The sequence below is a fragment of the Staurois parvus genome, unplaced genomic scaffold (assembly GCF_062004578.1).
Source record: "Staurois parvus isolate SC_StPar_1 unplaced genomic scaffold, SC_StPar_1.0 ptg001833l, whole genome shotgun sequence".
In the NCBI taxonomy this organism is placed as follows: domain Eukaryota; kingdom Metazoa; phylum Chordata; class Amphibia; order Anura; family Ranidae; genus Staurois; species Staurois parvus.
Genome location: NW_028319629.1, coordinates 17829 through 32707, shown reverse-complemented (window position 1 = coordinate 32707; position 14879 = coordinate 17829). Strand labels below are relative to the sequence as shown.

At 48.8% G+C, this 14879-nt stretch overlaps 1 protein-coding gene across 1 annotated transcript in view; it reads left to right on the top strand.

The window, feature by feature from the left end:
- Window positions 1-14565, top strand: part of LOC149434111 (WD repeat and HMG-box DNA-binding protein 1-like) — a 35401-nt gene extending 20836 nt beyond the window's left edge. The window contains exons 6-7 of the mRNA XM_089664094.1: window positions 10516-10651; window positions 11798-14565. Of these exons, the coding sequence (XP_089520220.1) occupies window positions 10516-10651; window positions 11798-11989 (328 nt within the window). The 3' untranslated portion in view covers window positions 11990-14565. The remainder of the gene's footprint in view (window positions 1-10515; window positions 10652-11797) is intronic.
- The last annotated feature ends 314 nt before the right edge of the window (window positions 14566-14879 follow it).

Genomic DNA, 14879 nt, shown 5'->3' with positions numbered 1-14879 from the left:
CTTCCAGTCCGGACACTTTCCCCCCCTTCCAGTCCGGACACTTTCCCCCCCTTCCAGTCCGGACACTTTCCCCCCCTTCCAGTCCGGACACTTTCCCCCCCCTTCCAGTCCGGACACTTTCCCCCCCCTTCCAGTCCGGACACTTTCCCCCCCCTTCCAGTCCGGACACTTTCCCCCCCCTTCCAGTCCGGACACTTTCCCCCCCCTTCCAGTCCGGACACTTTCCCCCCCCTTCCAGTCCGGACACTTTCCCCCCCCCCTTCCAGTCCGGACACTTTCCCCCCCCCTTCCAGTCCGGACACTTTCCCCCCCCCTTCCAGTCCGGACACTTTCCCCCCCCCTTCCAGTCCGGACACTTTCCCCCCCTTCCAGTCCGGACACTTTCCCCCCCCCCCCTTCCAGTCCGGACACTTTCCCCCCCCCCCCTTCCAGTCCGGACACTTTCCCCCCCCCCCCTTCCAGTCCGGACACTTCCCCCCCCCCCCCCCCCAGGCCAATTTCCAGCTTTCAGCGCTATCACACTTTGAATGACAATTGCGCGGTCATGCAACACTGTACCCAGATGAATTTTTTTAGCATTTTTTTGAGACAGATAAAGCTTTATTTTGGTGGTATTTATTCACCGCTGGGATTTGTATTTTTTTTGCTATATAAATGAAAAAGTCCAAAAAGTTTGGAAAAAAGTGTTTTTCTTATAAAATATTTCAAATAAATAATCTTTCCTCGTAAATCTCGGCCAAAATGTATTCCGTTATCTTTTTAGTTAAAAAAAAAAAAATAACCCAAATTAGCTTATAACCAAAAAATTATAATTTTTCAAATTTTGTTTTTTAAATTTCTATTTTTATATATATATATATATATATTTTTTTTAACATACTCTCACCTTAACAGTAGTGTCTCCATGGTGACACTGTACTACTTGTGGGGGTGATGATTTTTTTTTTTTTGTTACACTGATTGCCTTTATACCCATATAGGATGTAAAAGCAATCATTTCTCCTTCTCTCTGGCTGCATTCCTGCAGCCATTGAGAAATACTGTGTGAGCTGTGATTGGTCACAGCTTGTCACATGGTACAAGGCTGTTGCGAATGGCCCTGTACCATGTGACCTCTGTGATCTTTCACAGATTTCACACGTAGTAAGCAATGATGTAAAAAGTGACATCTTGCTTACTAGTCTTCATGTGATCACCGATTGGCCAATCAGTGATCACATGATCGGGACCTCGCACAGAGGTCCTGTACAGCGATCGGTGTACTGCTGTGTCCAGAGGACACAGTTGGCACCGGATCGCTTGCCACGCACAGGCTGAAAATGCGGACGCCGTTTACGAACGGCAACCCGCCCCTGGACTACTCCCGTCCGTCCGTTTATGTACAGGGGCCGGACAGGAAGTGGTTAAAGGGACAGAGCAGTGAAAGTAGTGCATGTATGGCAGGGAGGTGTTGAATGTTTCTACCTTGCCCAGACGTGCGTGGTTTTATACTTTCCATATGTCCCCTCTCTACAGACATGCTCTTCCCTCCTTCCTCTTCATCTGGTAGTTATATTCTAATTGTCGTCAGCAGCATCCTTTCCGGCCCTGTTTGTGTCTTCTACCACGCAGCCAAGCTTTGAACTGTTATTTGGAAGGATCAGAACACAAATCCTGTCTTCCGATTGGCTAGACAACTCCTCCCAGCAGGTCCCACCTCTTGACCTTTGCCTGACTAAGCAAATTTCCTTCCCGTCCGATTGAAAGCTTCATCTCACGCAACAGAAGCACAGACTTCGTACGCAGTCAGGTCAACGCAATACAGTAGCACAAAGGGTGGTGGTGATCCCTAATCTGCACATTAATCCAGTTTGGGGGTTAATTTCCTATCTCAAACAATGATTTTTGATTGGATGTAATTGGTTGCTGGACTTCGAAGGATGCCTTAATCCTGCAAACCGCAACAAAGTCTGCAATGTAAAAGACTAGCAAAAGCTTGCCGTTTCCAAATGAAATCAAGCTAATAAAGTTTGAACAGTTCAAAAGTTTTAGAATAATATTATGAAAGAAGGTTAATTAAAGGGAATTGTGCCCCAATCTTCTCCTCAATTTCCTGATGTGGAACTCCACCCATTGTGAAGGGTTCACTGGCTTGGTTGAGCCGAGATGGAAGCTCTTCATCTCCTTACAATCATTGAAAGTCCTATGTCTGTATACACTATGTGTGGCCAAAAGCTTGTGACACCTGACCATCACACCAATATGATATTGTTGCCCACCTCATCTCATAACTGGTGACTTTAATATGGCGTTGGGGGGGCCCTTTGTGACTTATAACATCCTCCAGTCTTCTGTGAAGGCTTTCCACAAGGTTTTGGAGAGTGTCTGTGCAAATTTGTTCCCATTGTTCCACAGTCAGCATTTCATATCATCCAAAAGGTATTCAGTAGGGTTGCAGTCAGGGCTGTGTGCAGGACACTCGAGTTCCTCCACACCAAACTGGCCAAACCATGTCTTTGTGGAGCTGGTCCAAACTGGTTAAACCATGTCTCTGTTGAGCTGGCTCTACTCTTCTAAGAAGGCTTTTCCACAAGGTATTTCTAGGTTGTCTGTGGGAATCCATGCCCATTTGTGGGGTCAGGTACTGGTGTTTGATGAGGAGACCTGACTCACAACTGGTGTTCCAATTCATCCCAACGATGTTCACTAGGGTTGAGGTCAGGGCTCTGTGCAGGACACTCGAGTTCCTCCATTCCAAACTGGTTAAACCATGTCTTTATGGAGCTGGTCCAAACTGGTTAAACCATGTCTTTATGGAGCTGGCTCTACTCTTCTAAGAAGGCTGTCCACAAGGTTTTTCTAGTTTGTCTGTGGAAATCTGTGCCCAATTGTTAGGTCAGGTACTGGTGCTTGATGAGAAGACCTGACTCATAATTGGTGTTCCAATTCATCCCAACGATGTTCACTATGGTTGAGGTCAGGGCTCTGTGCAGGACACTTGAGTTCCTCTACTCCAAAATGGTCAAACCATGTCTTTATGGAGCTGGTCCAAACTGGTTAAACCATGTCTTTATGGAGCTGGTCCAAACTGGTTAAACCATGTCTTTATGGAGTTGGTCCAAACTGGTTAAACCATGTCTTTATGGAGTTGGTCCAAACTGGTTAAACCAATCTTTATGCAGCTGGCTGTAATCTTGTAAGAGACTTTCCACAAGGTTTTGGAGGTTGTCTGTGGGAATCTGTGCCCATTTCTGGGGTCAGGTACTGGTGCTGGATGAAAGGACCTGACTCACAACTGGTGTTCCAATTCATCCCAACGGTGTTCAGTAGGGTTGCAGTCACAGCTCTGTGCAAGATACTCCAGTTCTTTCACACCAAAACTGGTCAAACCATGTCTGTATGGAGCTAAATCTACTCTTCTAAGAAGGCTTTAACATCCTCCAATTTTTTTGGAAGACTTTCCGCAAGGTTCTTGAGTGTCTGTGGGAATTTGTGCCCATTTGTGAGGTCAGGTAGTGATGTTGGACAAGAACACCTGGCATTCCAGTTTGTCCCAAAGATGTTCAGTAGGGTTGAGATTATGGAGGTTGATGCGTAAGTAGGTTTTAACTACCTCCAGTTGGAGAACAATTATCACTTTATTAGGGTATGATCTAAAACATGGCCAACATGTCTTAAGGATTTGGGGCCCCTCCTTCTTCAAGACTTTGGTTTCTCCTCACCAAACTGGTCAAACAATGTTTTTATAGAGCTGGCTCCACTCTTTTGAGGGGGCTTCCCAACATTTTGGAGTGTGTCTAGGAATTTGATGGTGGTCTTGGATGGTGGTGGGCTTTAGTTTCCTGTCTCTGAAGACCTCAGCATTACAATTCATCTCAAAGGTGTTCAGTAGCATGGGAATAGCATCAGGGGTCGAAATGGCAAGGCCACCCATGCTCCTGGGGGCACGTGCGGCCTTCCTGTTGCTTGGGTTTCCATCTCCTCAGCAGGGGTTGCCAACCCACCAGGAAGCATGCTGGACATCAATAAAGCCGGCTGGGAGTTGTGGTTGGCTATGTAGGAATGTCCTTCTTGCCCTCCATTGCCCACTTCACTCAACAAGCAATGTTGACCCCATACTGTGCCCTGCTGATCCTTGTCTTGAGCCCCACTGAATCCATCCTCAGTCCTGCTGACCCCTGTCCTATGTTTCGCTAACCCCATCCTATATCCTGTTGTCCCCTGTCCTTTTCCCTGCTGACCCCATCCTATTATATCCCACTGACCCTTTCCTATGCCCTGTTGACCCCTGTCCTGAGCCCCCCTGACCCGTCCTGATCCCATCCTATGTCCCGCTGACACCTGACCTCTTCCCTACTAACCTCATCCTATGCCCCGCTGACCTCTGTCCTTTACTGGCCCCGTCCTATGCCCCACTGACCCCGTGAGGTCTTAGGCCCTGCTGACCCCATCCTCTGCATTGATGACCCCTGTACACTGCCCTGCTGACACCCTGTCCACTGCCCTAGTCGCCCCTGTTGACCACACTGCTCAACTCTGTTCTCCACGCTACTGACCCCTGTCCTCTGCTTTGCTGAGCCCTCTACACTCCCAAGAGGATGTCACATTCTCTGGCTTGCTGGCCTCTGTATAGTCCCCTGCAAACCGCTGACCCTATTCTCTGCCCTGCTGAGTACCAATCCTCTGCGCCCCCCCCAACATTTTTCCTGCACCCCCACATCAGACATGCTAGATTTGTTTCTAGTGTTACGTCAGACACCCCAAGCTATGTGCTCTCATTTTGAACTAGTAATTAACCAGCTATTGGCAACTGCTAATATACAGGTGCGGAAATCTGAGGTATGAAGGTGCAGTATTTGGGGTGATGCAGCAAAAATTGGGGTGATCTGAGGTGCGAAGGTACAGTAATTGGAGCTAATCTCAGGATGCAGTTGTCCCATCTTTCTCTGTGTGCTCCTGTGGCTGCATTAGAGTGCAGAGAATGCAAAGCAGGGTGGCTCCAGTCATCGGCTCGAATACGTCAGTGACTGAGGGAGTACATTCTCTATAGGCTTCATAAAAAACTACTTCAAGAAACTTGAAATCCCCCACCTATAAAAAAACCCACAGTTATTGGTGGTGACACTTTACCCCAACCTCTTCCCGTTTCACCTCCACAGGGTGACGGGGCAAGCCCTTTTCCCCAGCCATGTACTCTCTGCTCAGCCTCCCCCCGTCCAGGCCAGTACAGCCCCTCCCTGCCTTGCTCAGTTCTGCTCAACTCTGCACGTGCACACAAGGTGGAGGCAGGCACGCAGGCCACAGTCTGAGCTGCCAGATGAAAACGGTGAGCTTGCACGTAAATCTGGAATTCAGAGGGCCCCCTGACTTTCCTCTTTTACATACAAGCCCCCCATTATCATCCAGCAGCTTAGAGTGTGGTATACATGCCTGCCGCCAACTTGTGTGCACGTGCAACTTGGAGAATCTTGGCGCGCGGTGGAAGCAGCGGTTGGCAGTGGGGGGGGGTACAAGGTCAACTTTTGCATCCGGGCCCACAAACTTCAAGTTACACCTCTGTTCAGTAGGGCTGAGGTCAGGGCTCTGTGCAGGGCACTCGATTTCCTCCACACCAAACTTGTCATCCATGTCTTCATGGAGCTGGTCCAAACTGGTTAAACCATGTCTTTATGGAGCTGGCTCTCCTCTTCTAAGAAGGCTTTCCAAAAGGTTTTGTAGGTTGTCTGTGGGAATCCGTGCCCATTTGTGAGGTCAGGTTCTGGTGCTGGATGAGAAGACCTGACTCACAGTTGGTGTTCCAATTCATCCCAAAGGTGTTCACTAGGTTTGAGGTCAGGGCATACCATGTCTTTATGGAGCTGGTCCAAACTGGTTAAACCATGTCTGTATGGAGCTGGTCCAAACTGGTTAAACCATGTCTTTATGGAGCTGGTCCAAACTGGTTAAACCATGTCTTTATGGAGCTGGCTCTCCTCTTCTAAGAAGGCTTTCCAAAAGGTTTTGTAGGTTGTCTGTGGGAATCCGTGCCCATTTGTGAGGTCAGGTTCTGGTGCTGGATGAGAAGACCTGACTCACAGTTGGTGTTCCAATTCATCCCAAAGGTGTTCACTAGGTTTGAGGTCAGGGCATACCATGTCTTTATGGAGCTGGTCCAAACTGGTTAAACCATGTCTGTATGGAGCTGGTCCAAACTGGTTAAACCATGTCTTTATGGAGCTGGCTCTCCTCTTCTAAGAAGGCTTTCCAAAAGGTTTTGTAGGTTGTCTGTGGGAATCCGTGCCCATTTGTGAGGTCAGGTACTAAGGTTGGATGAGAAGACCTGACTCACAGTTGGTGTTCCAATTCATCCCAAAGGTGTTCACTAGGTTTGAGGTCAGGGCATACCATGTCTTTATGGAGCTGGTCCAAACTGGTTAAACCATGTCTGTATGGAGCTGGCTTTCCACAAGGTTTTGTAGGTTGTCTGTGGGAAGCCATGCCCATTTGTGAGGTCAGGTTCTGGTGCTGGATGAGAAGACCTGACTCACAGTTGGTGTTCCAATTCATCCCAAAGGTGTTCACTAGGGTTGAGGTCAGGGCATAACATGTCTGTATGGAGCTGATCCAAACTGGTTAAACCATGTCTGTATGGAGCTGGCTTTCCACAAGGTTTTGTAGGTTGTCTGTGGGAAGCCGTGCCCATTTGTGAGGTCAGGTTCTGGTGCTGGATGAGAAGACCTGACTCACAGTTGGTGTTCCAATTCATCCCAAAGGTGTTCACTAGGGTTGAGGTCAGGGCATACCATGTCTTTATGGAACTGGCTCTGTATACAGGGGCACGGTCCTACCACAAGGTTGGAATAGCATAATTGTTGACTGTCTGGTGTTGATCCACCAGACAGTAGCGTTTCTTGCGCACTTATCTGAAAGTGAGTTTCCCCATTTTCCTCGGCTTCCGTTCATAAACATGCCAATTTTTACCAGGCCTAACGAGGAGCAGATTCTGGCCTGTCGCTGAACATATGTAGCAGAGACGTGTAATGTGAACAGTCTGCGGCTTGACATTAGAACATTGGAGCCTGGTAACATCAAAGGCCCTAAGAATGGAGGGTGGCTCAGTGTTGCGTCAGAAGGAAAGAAGAGCAGACCAGTGACCTGTTACTCGCAGTAGAAGAGTACCTGTCATCTTTGTAAGTGTGGATCTATAGTCCTGAATGGGGCAATTTATTATCTGTCATGAAAAAAAAAACATTGTTGGGGAGGAATAAAGTGCATCTCAGCCCCAAAAAAGAAATGAAATCTGTTGCAGCTTACCAATCCATAGATGTAACGGCTGCATTCATTTTTTCCTCTTGTGCAGACCTTCCCCTTTATTTTCCCCCGGGTGATCCTGCCAGTAACACACTTCCTGTTCTACGACAAGGAAGCCACTCCCTGTATTCCGTCTATGAAGGTTGTCACCCAAGGCTTCACTCCTGATTCGGACTACGAACACCTCCCCCACTTCCTCTCCATTACAAAGGGAGGAAGCGTCTTGCAGTTCACAAAAGATAGCTGGAAAGGCGATAAAATTGTTTGATATTTTAGGTGATTTTTCACCTCCCAAGTGACAGGGATACTGGATTTCTGTCAGGATCGACGGGTATTTTTCGAACCTACAGAAAGTCTGAAAAAAAGAAAAGTAATGCAGCCACCACATCTGAGGCATGGTTAGCGGCTTATTTGACATTTTCATTGTTTGTGTTTAGATACTTAAATTAGATGAAATAAAATATCATATCTACACTCTTCAGCCACTTTATTAGGTCCATCTATCCAATTGCTTGGTTACACAAGTTGCTAATCAGCCAATCACACGGCAGCAACTCCATGCATTTAGGCATCTAGACATGGTGAAGACAACTTGCTGAAGTTCAAACCGAGCATCAGAATGGGGAAGAAAGAGGATTGAAGTGACTTTGAACGTGGTATGGTTGTTGGTGCCAGACGGGCTGGTCTGAAGATTTAAAAAACTGCTGATCTCCTGGGATTTTCACTCACAACCTTCTCCAGGGTTTACAGAGAATGGTCCGAAAAAGAGTAATCCGCAGTTGTGTGGAGGAAAAAGCCTTGTTGAGGTCAGAGGAGAATGGGCAGACTGGTTCCAGATGATAGAAAGGCAACAGTAACTCCAATAACCACTCATTACAACCAAGATATGCAGAATATTATCTCTGAACGCACAACACGTCCAACCTTGAAGCAGATGGACTACAGCAGCAGAAGACCACACCAGGGGCCACTCCTGTCAGATAAGAACAGGAAACGGAGGCTACAATTCGCACAGGCTCACCAAAATTGGACAACAAAAGATTGGAGAAACGTTGCCTGGTCTGATGAGTCTGGATTTCAGGTGCAACATTCAGATGGTGGGGTCAGAATTTGGCGTAAACAACATGAAAGCATGAATTCATTATGCCTTGTATCAACAGTTCAGGATGATGGTGGTGGTGTCATGGTGTGGGGGATCCATCCTGCCTTGTATCAATGGTTCAGGCTGGTGGTGGTGGTGTCATGGTGTGGTGGATCCATCGTACCTTGTATCAACAGTTCAGGATGGTGGTGGTGGTGTCATGGTGTGGTGGATCCATCGTGCCTTGTATCAACAGTTCAGGATGGTGGTGGTGGTGTCATGGTGTGGTGGATCCATGGTGCCTTGTATCAACAGTTCAGGATGGTGGTGGTGGTGTCATGGTGTGGAGGATCCATCCTGCCTTGTATCAACAGTTCAGGATGGTGGTGGTGGTGTCATGGTGTGGTGGATCCATCGTGCCTTGTATCAATGGTTCAGGCTGGTGGTGGTGGTGTCATGGTGTGGTGGATCCATTTTGCCTTGTATCAATGGTTCAGGCTGGTGGTGTCATGGTGTGGGGGAGATTTTCTTGGCACACTTTGGGCCCCTTAGTACCATTTGAGCATCGTTTAAATGCCACGGCCTACATGAGTATTGTTGCTGACCTCGTCCATCCCTTCATGACTTCAGTGTCCCCATCTTCTGATGGCTCCTTCCAGCAGGATATTGCACCATGTCACAAAGCTATGATCATCTCAAACATGACAAAGAGATCACTGGACTCCAATGGCCTCCACAGTCACCAGATCTCCATCCAATAGAGCACCTTTGGGATGTGGTGGAACTGGAGATTCGCATCATGGATGTGCAGCCGACAAATCTGCAGCAACTGTGTGATGCTATCATGTCAATATGGAGCAAAATCTCTGAGGAACGTTTGCAACATCTTGTTGAATCTATGCCACGAAGGATGAAGGCATTCTTGAAGGCTAACGGGTGTCCAAGCCGGTACTAGTAAGGTGGACCTAAAGGAGTGGCCGGTGAGTGTATAGCACAATTGCTTATCTAAATAGTCCACCTAGGAGTCCAATCTATGGTCAGTAAGGTTGACTCACGCTACATTCTTGATGGTCATTTTTGTTGATTAAGTGGAGCAACGGAGCAGCTTTAGGCTGGGCCATCCATGGACTAATAAAAGTACCTGTTGGGATAGATCTATTAAGGTGGACACTGCTGATTTGTTGGGTGCCAGCCCAGGGTTGTTGTCCTAGTCATTCCGTAAATACTTGGTGTTGTCAGGGTCCTGTCCACGGCAGAAGTTCTGGAAGATCTGGCATTTCTGCTAGTACTCTGCATGGCCGCAGAAGTACACATCAGCCTTAGTTTGGTGCCAGGCGGCCTTTATAAGGAGGCTCATCACTTCCTCAAGTTGCTGGATGATCTCTAGCTCCCCGTGCCCTGTTCCTGTTTCCTGTGATTCTGACCTGTGATTTCCTGTTACCGACTCGGCTTGCTCCTGGACCTGTCTACTCTGCTTTACCCCTGATCTGACCTTGGCTTGGCTTACGGATACTCTCTCTCTCGTTCCTCTGTGTATGACCTCGGCTATCCCATCTGACTGCGTCTGCTCTGATTCCCACCTGGTACCTGACCTTGGCTTGAACCGACTACCCAGTAAACATCTAAATCCCGGAAGGGCTTGCATACCACGCACAGGCGCCTCCTGTCTGCCTATCTCCGTGCACCAGCTGTGCTTCTGAGTGGACCACCAACCTGCACTCCTACAGGCGACCTGTGCAACTTTGGGCCTGACTCCCGCTGTCCCACTCTCAGGGGAGTCCGGAACTTAGCCGCAAGGGAAGCCCTCTCTTCATTGGCCTCCATCACCAGGTATGTGATAGGTGGGTCACAGAAGCCAGGATGGCAGTCCCAGAGCCGGCTTCTTCAAACACAAGTCAGAAGTGTTCTGGTGGCTTATCCTGATGTTTGGATGCAGTTGTAACATTCGATCCTGAGAATTGTAATGAGAATCTCCTGTGTTTGGGGTTTTTTTGTTTTTCATGCGTTCTGTTTTGTGAGTCTTTGAGTCCTTTGCATGTTAATGATTTATATCTATAGAAACAATCATGTAAAATAACCCTGAAATGCTGTAATTGGTTGAGTAGGAAGTGGCTGGTGGTGTCCACCCTGCAGTCTAGTCATGATGATTTTTCATTTGTTTCCAGACCCAGAACCGGCTTCCAGCTGTGGTTGGATGAGAACCGGCAGAGTATTATATTGGAGAATCCTGAGCTGGAGGAATCGGACATCATTAAGGAAGGGATGAGCCGCTTCCGGGCCCTGACCAATGAGGAGAGGATGGTGAGTTGGGTTCAGACAAACTTCTGACCACGTAAGCTTCTTCCTTTACATAGACTACTGAGGGCTGTGTGAGTTCTAGACCTGCTCAATACCAGCAACACCGAGACCATCTGTTGGCTGGGAAATCTTCTGTCCGGTCGAATTCTACGTGTATCTACATCCCAAGACCTTCAGTAGCAACCGGTCCATCCTGGTCTGATGAGTTCAAACCTCACACACAGCTATTAGAACTCCTCAATGTGCAGCCAAAACGTACAGCCGCCTCATTCATTCACGGAGATCTGTTAGACAGACTTGTAGTTCTCAGTTGGTTTGGCTTGGAGACCGCCCTGGACTGACTAAATCGGTCACTAGTTGTAGATAGGTGGCTGTGAGGAGGGAATCCCTTCCAGTGGGTTGTGCCCGGTGGTGGTGAACCTTCTTGGGGCGCTTGGGCTGCTACCTTTCTGGTACGGCTTTATGGTCGTTTCAGCAAGAAAATTCGGGTGGGGAGGAGGGAGCACCCGGTGTCCAGAAAAAGCAACATTTGATGTAGGGTTCATAGACCGTTTATTGAAAATGTAAACATCTACATCAAGGCAACGCATTTCGAAGGAATGGCCCTCCCTTCTTCAGGGCTGTTGCTCTACGCTAGTGGATTGGCAGAACGTTGACCTGTCTACTGCCTCTGCATCCTTACCCGGCACTCTGTCAGTTTGCGTTCTGAAATCTAGAATTCCTTTTGGGAACCTGTCCCACCCACTAGTACGCAGCAACAGGCTGTTGTGAATGGCCCTGTACCATGTGATCTCTGTGATCATTCACAGATTTCACACGTAAGCAATGATGTCAGGAAGTGACATCTTGTTTTCTACTGTTCATGTGGTCACTGATTGGCCAATCAGTGATCACATGAATCGGGAGCTCACAGAGAGGGTCCCGTACAGCGATCTGTGTTCCGATCGCAGTGCTGCGTGCACCCAGGCAATGGATGTGAGGAGGCGTTTAGAAACGTCCACCCGCATTGGCAGCGCTCCTGTCCGGCCGTTTATCGACATGGTTGAGGTTGAGTCTGACTGTGTGTGTGGTGCTGTAGGACAAGCATGTAGGTCTCTCTCTTTTATTTCTTTTTTTCTTTGAATTCTTTAACGTTCGTCTGTTTTTAAGATTTGGACCGAGAAGGCCAAAGGAGATGATTCTGGTGACTCAAAGAAGAGAAAGCGAGCGGAGCAGGAGAACCAGGAATCCGGGGAGGGCCCAAAAGAAGAGAGCCAGGACTCCGGGGCTTCTAAAAAACGGAAGCCTCTCGACCAATCCACCAACCAGAAACTGTCAGCCTTCGCCTTCAACAAGGACTGAGGGAGCCTGCTAGCGCCAGGAAGATCTGTCTGGACTGACCCCCCCCCCCCCCCCAATTGCAGGACTGCTCGATCCTCATGGCTCGGTCACAGGTTTGTCATTCGTATCGGATGCGGTCCTACTCCACACCTGTACCCCGCATGGATGATTTATACAGGTTGTTCGCTGTTCAAAGCCCGTTTTTGTTTTTAAAGAAGGTAAAGCCCCTCAGTCAAGACGTTCGTTGGCTCCTGATATTCCATTTGTATGAAGAGCGGCTCCGGGCTGGGGTCCTTTTGGAGATGTTCAGACATTTGGTCGCCTGAAACGTATGTTGTTCTGATAAATGCTAAATTCGTTCACAGAGACCGACTTCCACAGCGGGAGGAGATTTACTAAATCCGGAGCTCTCAGAATCTGGTGCAGCTTTGCATAGCAGCCAATCAGCTTCTAGCTTCAGCTGGTTCAATGAAGCTTTGACAACGAAACCTGGAAGCTGATTGGTTTCTATGCAGAGCTGCACCAGATTCTGCACCCCGCAGTTTTAGTACATGACCCCCCAATATTTCTTTAGAGCGCACTTGTATGGGCGATGTTGTGGTTCTCAGCAACCCAATCTGACTCCATTGTATAGGATGTACTTGGTGCATTATACCTGTATATAGTGCAGATGGGGTGATGGGCAGGTAGAGGTTAACCCCCCCCCCCTCCCCTCCCCCATGCTGCTGGTTGTAATGAATTACAAACCAAACAGAGCATGCAAACCTAAACGTGGCCTAGGAAATCGCTGCTCTCTTCCGTATATCCTGTGGATTTCCAGCTACATGACGAGGAGAGATTTTAAGAATCACCGTCCACAAACGCATTTACGGGGAGTTTTGGGGGGGGGGGGGGGGCAAAAGACGAATGTCGCTCTCATATTTGCTGTAAAGAGAACCTGTTAGGGTTGTCCTATCCAAGGTCCCCTGTCCCTCTTATTTCAGAAATGCTGGTTCTGGGGCAGTGCACTGAGGCAGCATCGCAGTCTGTGTATCTTCCCCCAGCATGATGGTGTTCCTTAGTCCAGCAATCCCATGTTATGGCACAAGATGAGAACTTTGACTGAAGGTAACAGCCATGCAGACCGGTCCCCTTTAAAAGAAAAAAAAAAACCCAAAGCCAAACACTGTGAGCCTTAGGCCCCTTTAACACGAGCGGAACGATAGGGGTCCGCCTGTCCGTTTTTAGGTGGATCCAATCAGTCCATCCATAGACCTCTATGGACTGGTGGGTGTCAGCGGGCCGATGGGTTCCACCTGTCCGTTTTTCAGGCGGATCCAATCAGTCCATCCATAGACCTCTATGGACCGGTGGGTGTCAGTGGGCCGATGGGTTCTGCCTGCCCGTTTTTAGGGCGGATCCAATCGTTCCATCCGTAGACCTCTATGGAGTGGTTGGTGTCAGTGGGCCGATGGGGTCCACCTGTCCATTTTTCAGGTAGACCCTATCGGTCCATCCGTAGACCTCTATGGACTGGTGGGTGTCAGTGGGCCGATGGGTTCCGCCTGCCCGTTTTTCGGGCGGATCCAATCGTTCCACCTGCCCGCTTTTAGAGCAGATCCAATCGTTCCATCCGTAGACCTCTATGGAGTGGTGGGTGTCAGTGGGCCGATGGGGTCCACCTGTCCGTTTTTCAGGTGGACCCTATCGGTCCATCCGTAGACCTCTATGGACTGGTGGGTGTCAGCAGGCCGATGGGGTCTGTGTTTCAGGCAGACCCTATCGGTCCATCTGTAGACCTCTATGGACTGGTGGGTGTCAGCAGGCCAATGGGGTCCGTTTTTTAGTCTGACCCTATTAGTCTATCCGTAGACCTCTATGGACTGGTGGGTGTCAGCGGGCCGATGGGGTCTGTTTTTCAGGCGGATTCAATTGGTCCATCCATAGATCTCTACAGACTGGTGGGTGTCAAAAGACCGATGGCGTCCGCCTGTCCGTTTTTGAGGCATATCCAATCAGTCCATCCATAGACATCTACGGACCGGTGGGTGTCAGTGGGCCAATGGGGTCCACCTGTCCATTTTTCAGGCGTATCCAAACGTTCCATCCATAGACCTCTATGTACTGGTGGGTGTCAGTGGGCCGATGGGGTCTGTTTTTCAGGCGGATCCAATCAGTCCATCCATAGACCTCTACGGACCGGTGGGTGTCAGCGATCCCGTACGCCAAAAACAGACGGATCGGGATCCGTTCCCCAGCCGTCCAGCAGATCGGTTCGTTTCCATCCGACTGTCCCGTTGAAATCAGCGGCAGAGTCTGTGTCCTCTGTGCAGCAGCAGAACAGAGACCTGTCATCTGCCTGCTAAACGGAGGGATTCCCCCTCTAAGCAGGCGCATCACGCTGACAGACCCGCCCCCGAGTGAAAGGGGCCTCATTGTCATGAATAAACTTTGACCCGTCTGATTGGTTACACATGCTCTTTGTGCACTTAGTAGGAGCACCTGTGTTGTTGTTGTTTTTATATCTTTTATCAGTCCTGGCACCCTTGTTGGCGGATTGTACATGTTTTTGTAAAAGTGGTTGAAAATGTTGTAAATAAAGTTTTGTATAAATACCATTCGCTGTGTCCTTTTTTTTTTTATTTAGCATATGACTTGGGGAGGAAAACATGTGGTCACATATATAGAACATTGTTGTACAATTTACTGTGTATACGTTGACCGGTACCCATTGGGGGTCATGGCTGGAGTAGAACACATGGGCAGCACAGTGGCTAAGTGGTTAGCACTCCCCCCTGGCAGTACTGGGGTCACCGGTTTGAATCGCAACCACAACACCACCTGCCTGGAGTTTGCATGTTCTCCCTGTGCCTGTGTGGGTTTCCTCCTGGTACTCCGGTTTCCTCCCACACTCCAAAGACATGCTGGTAGG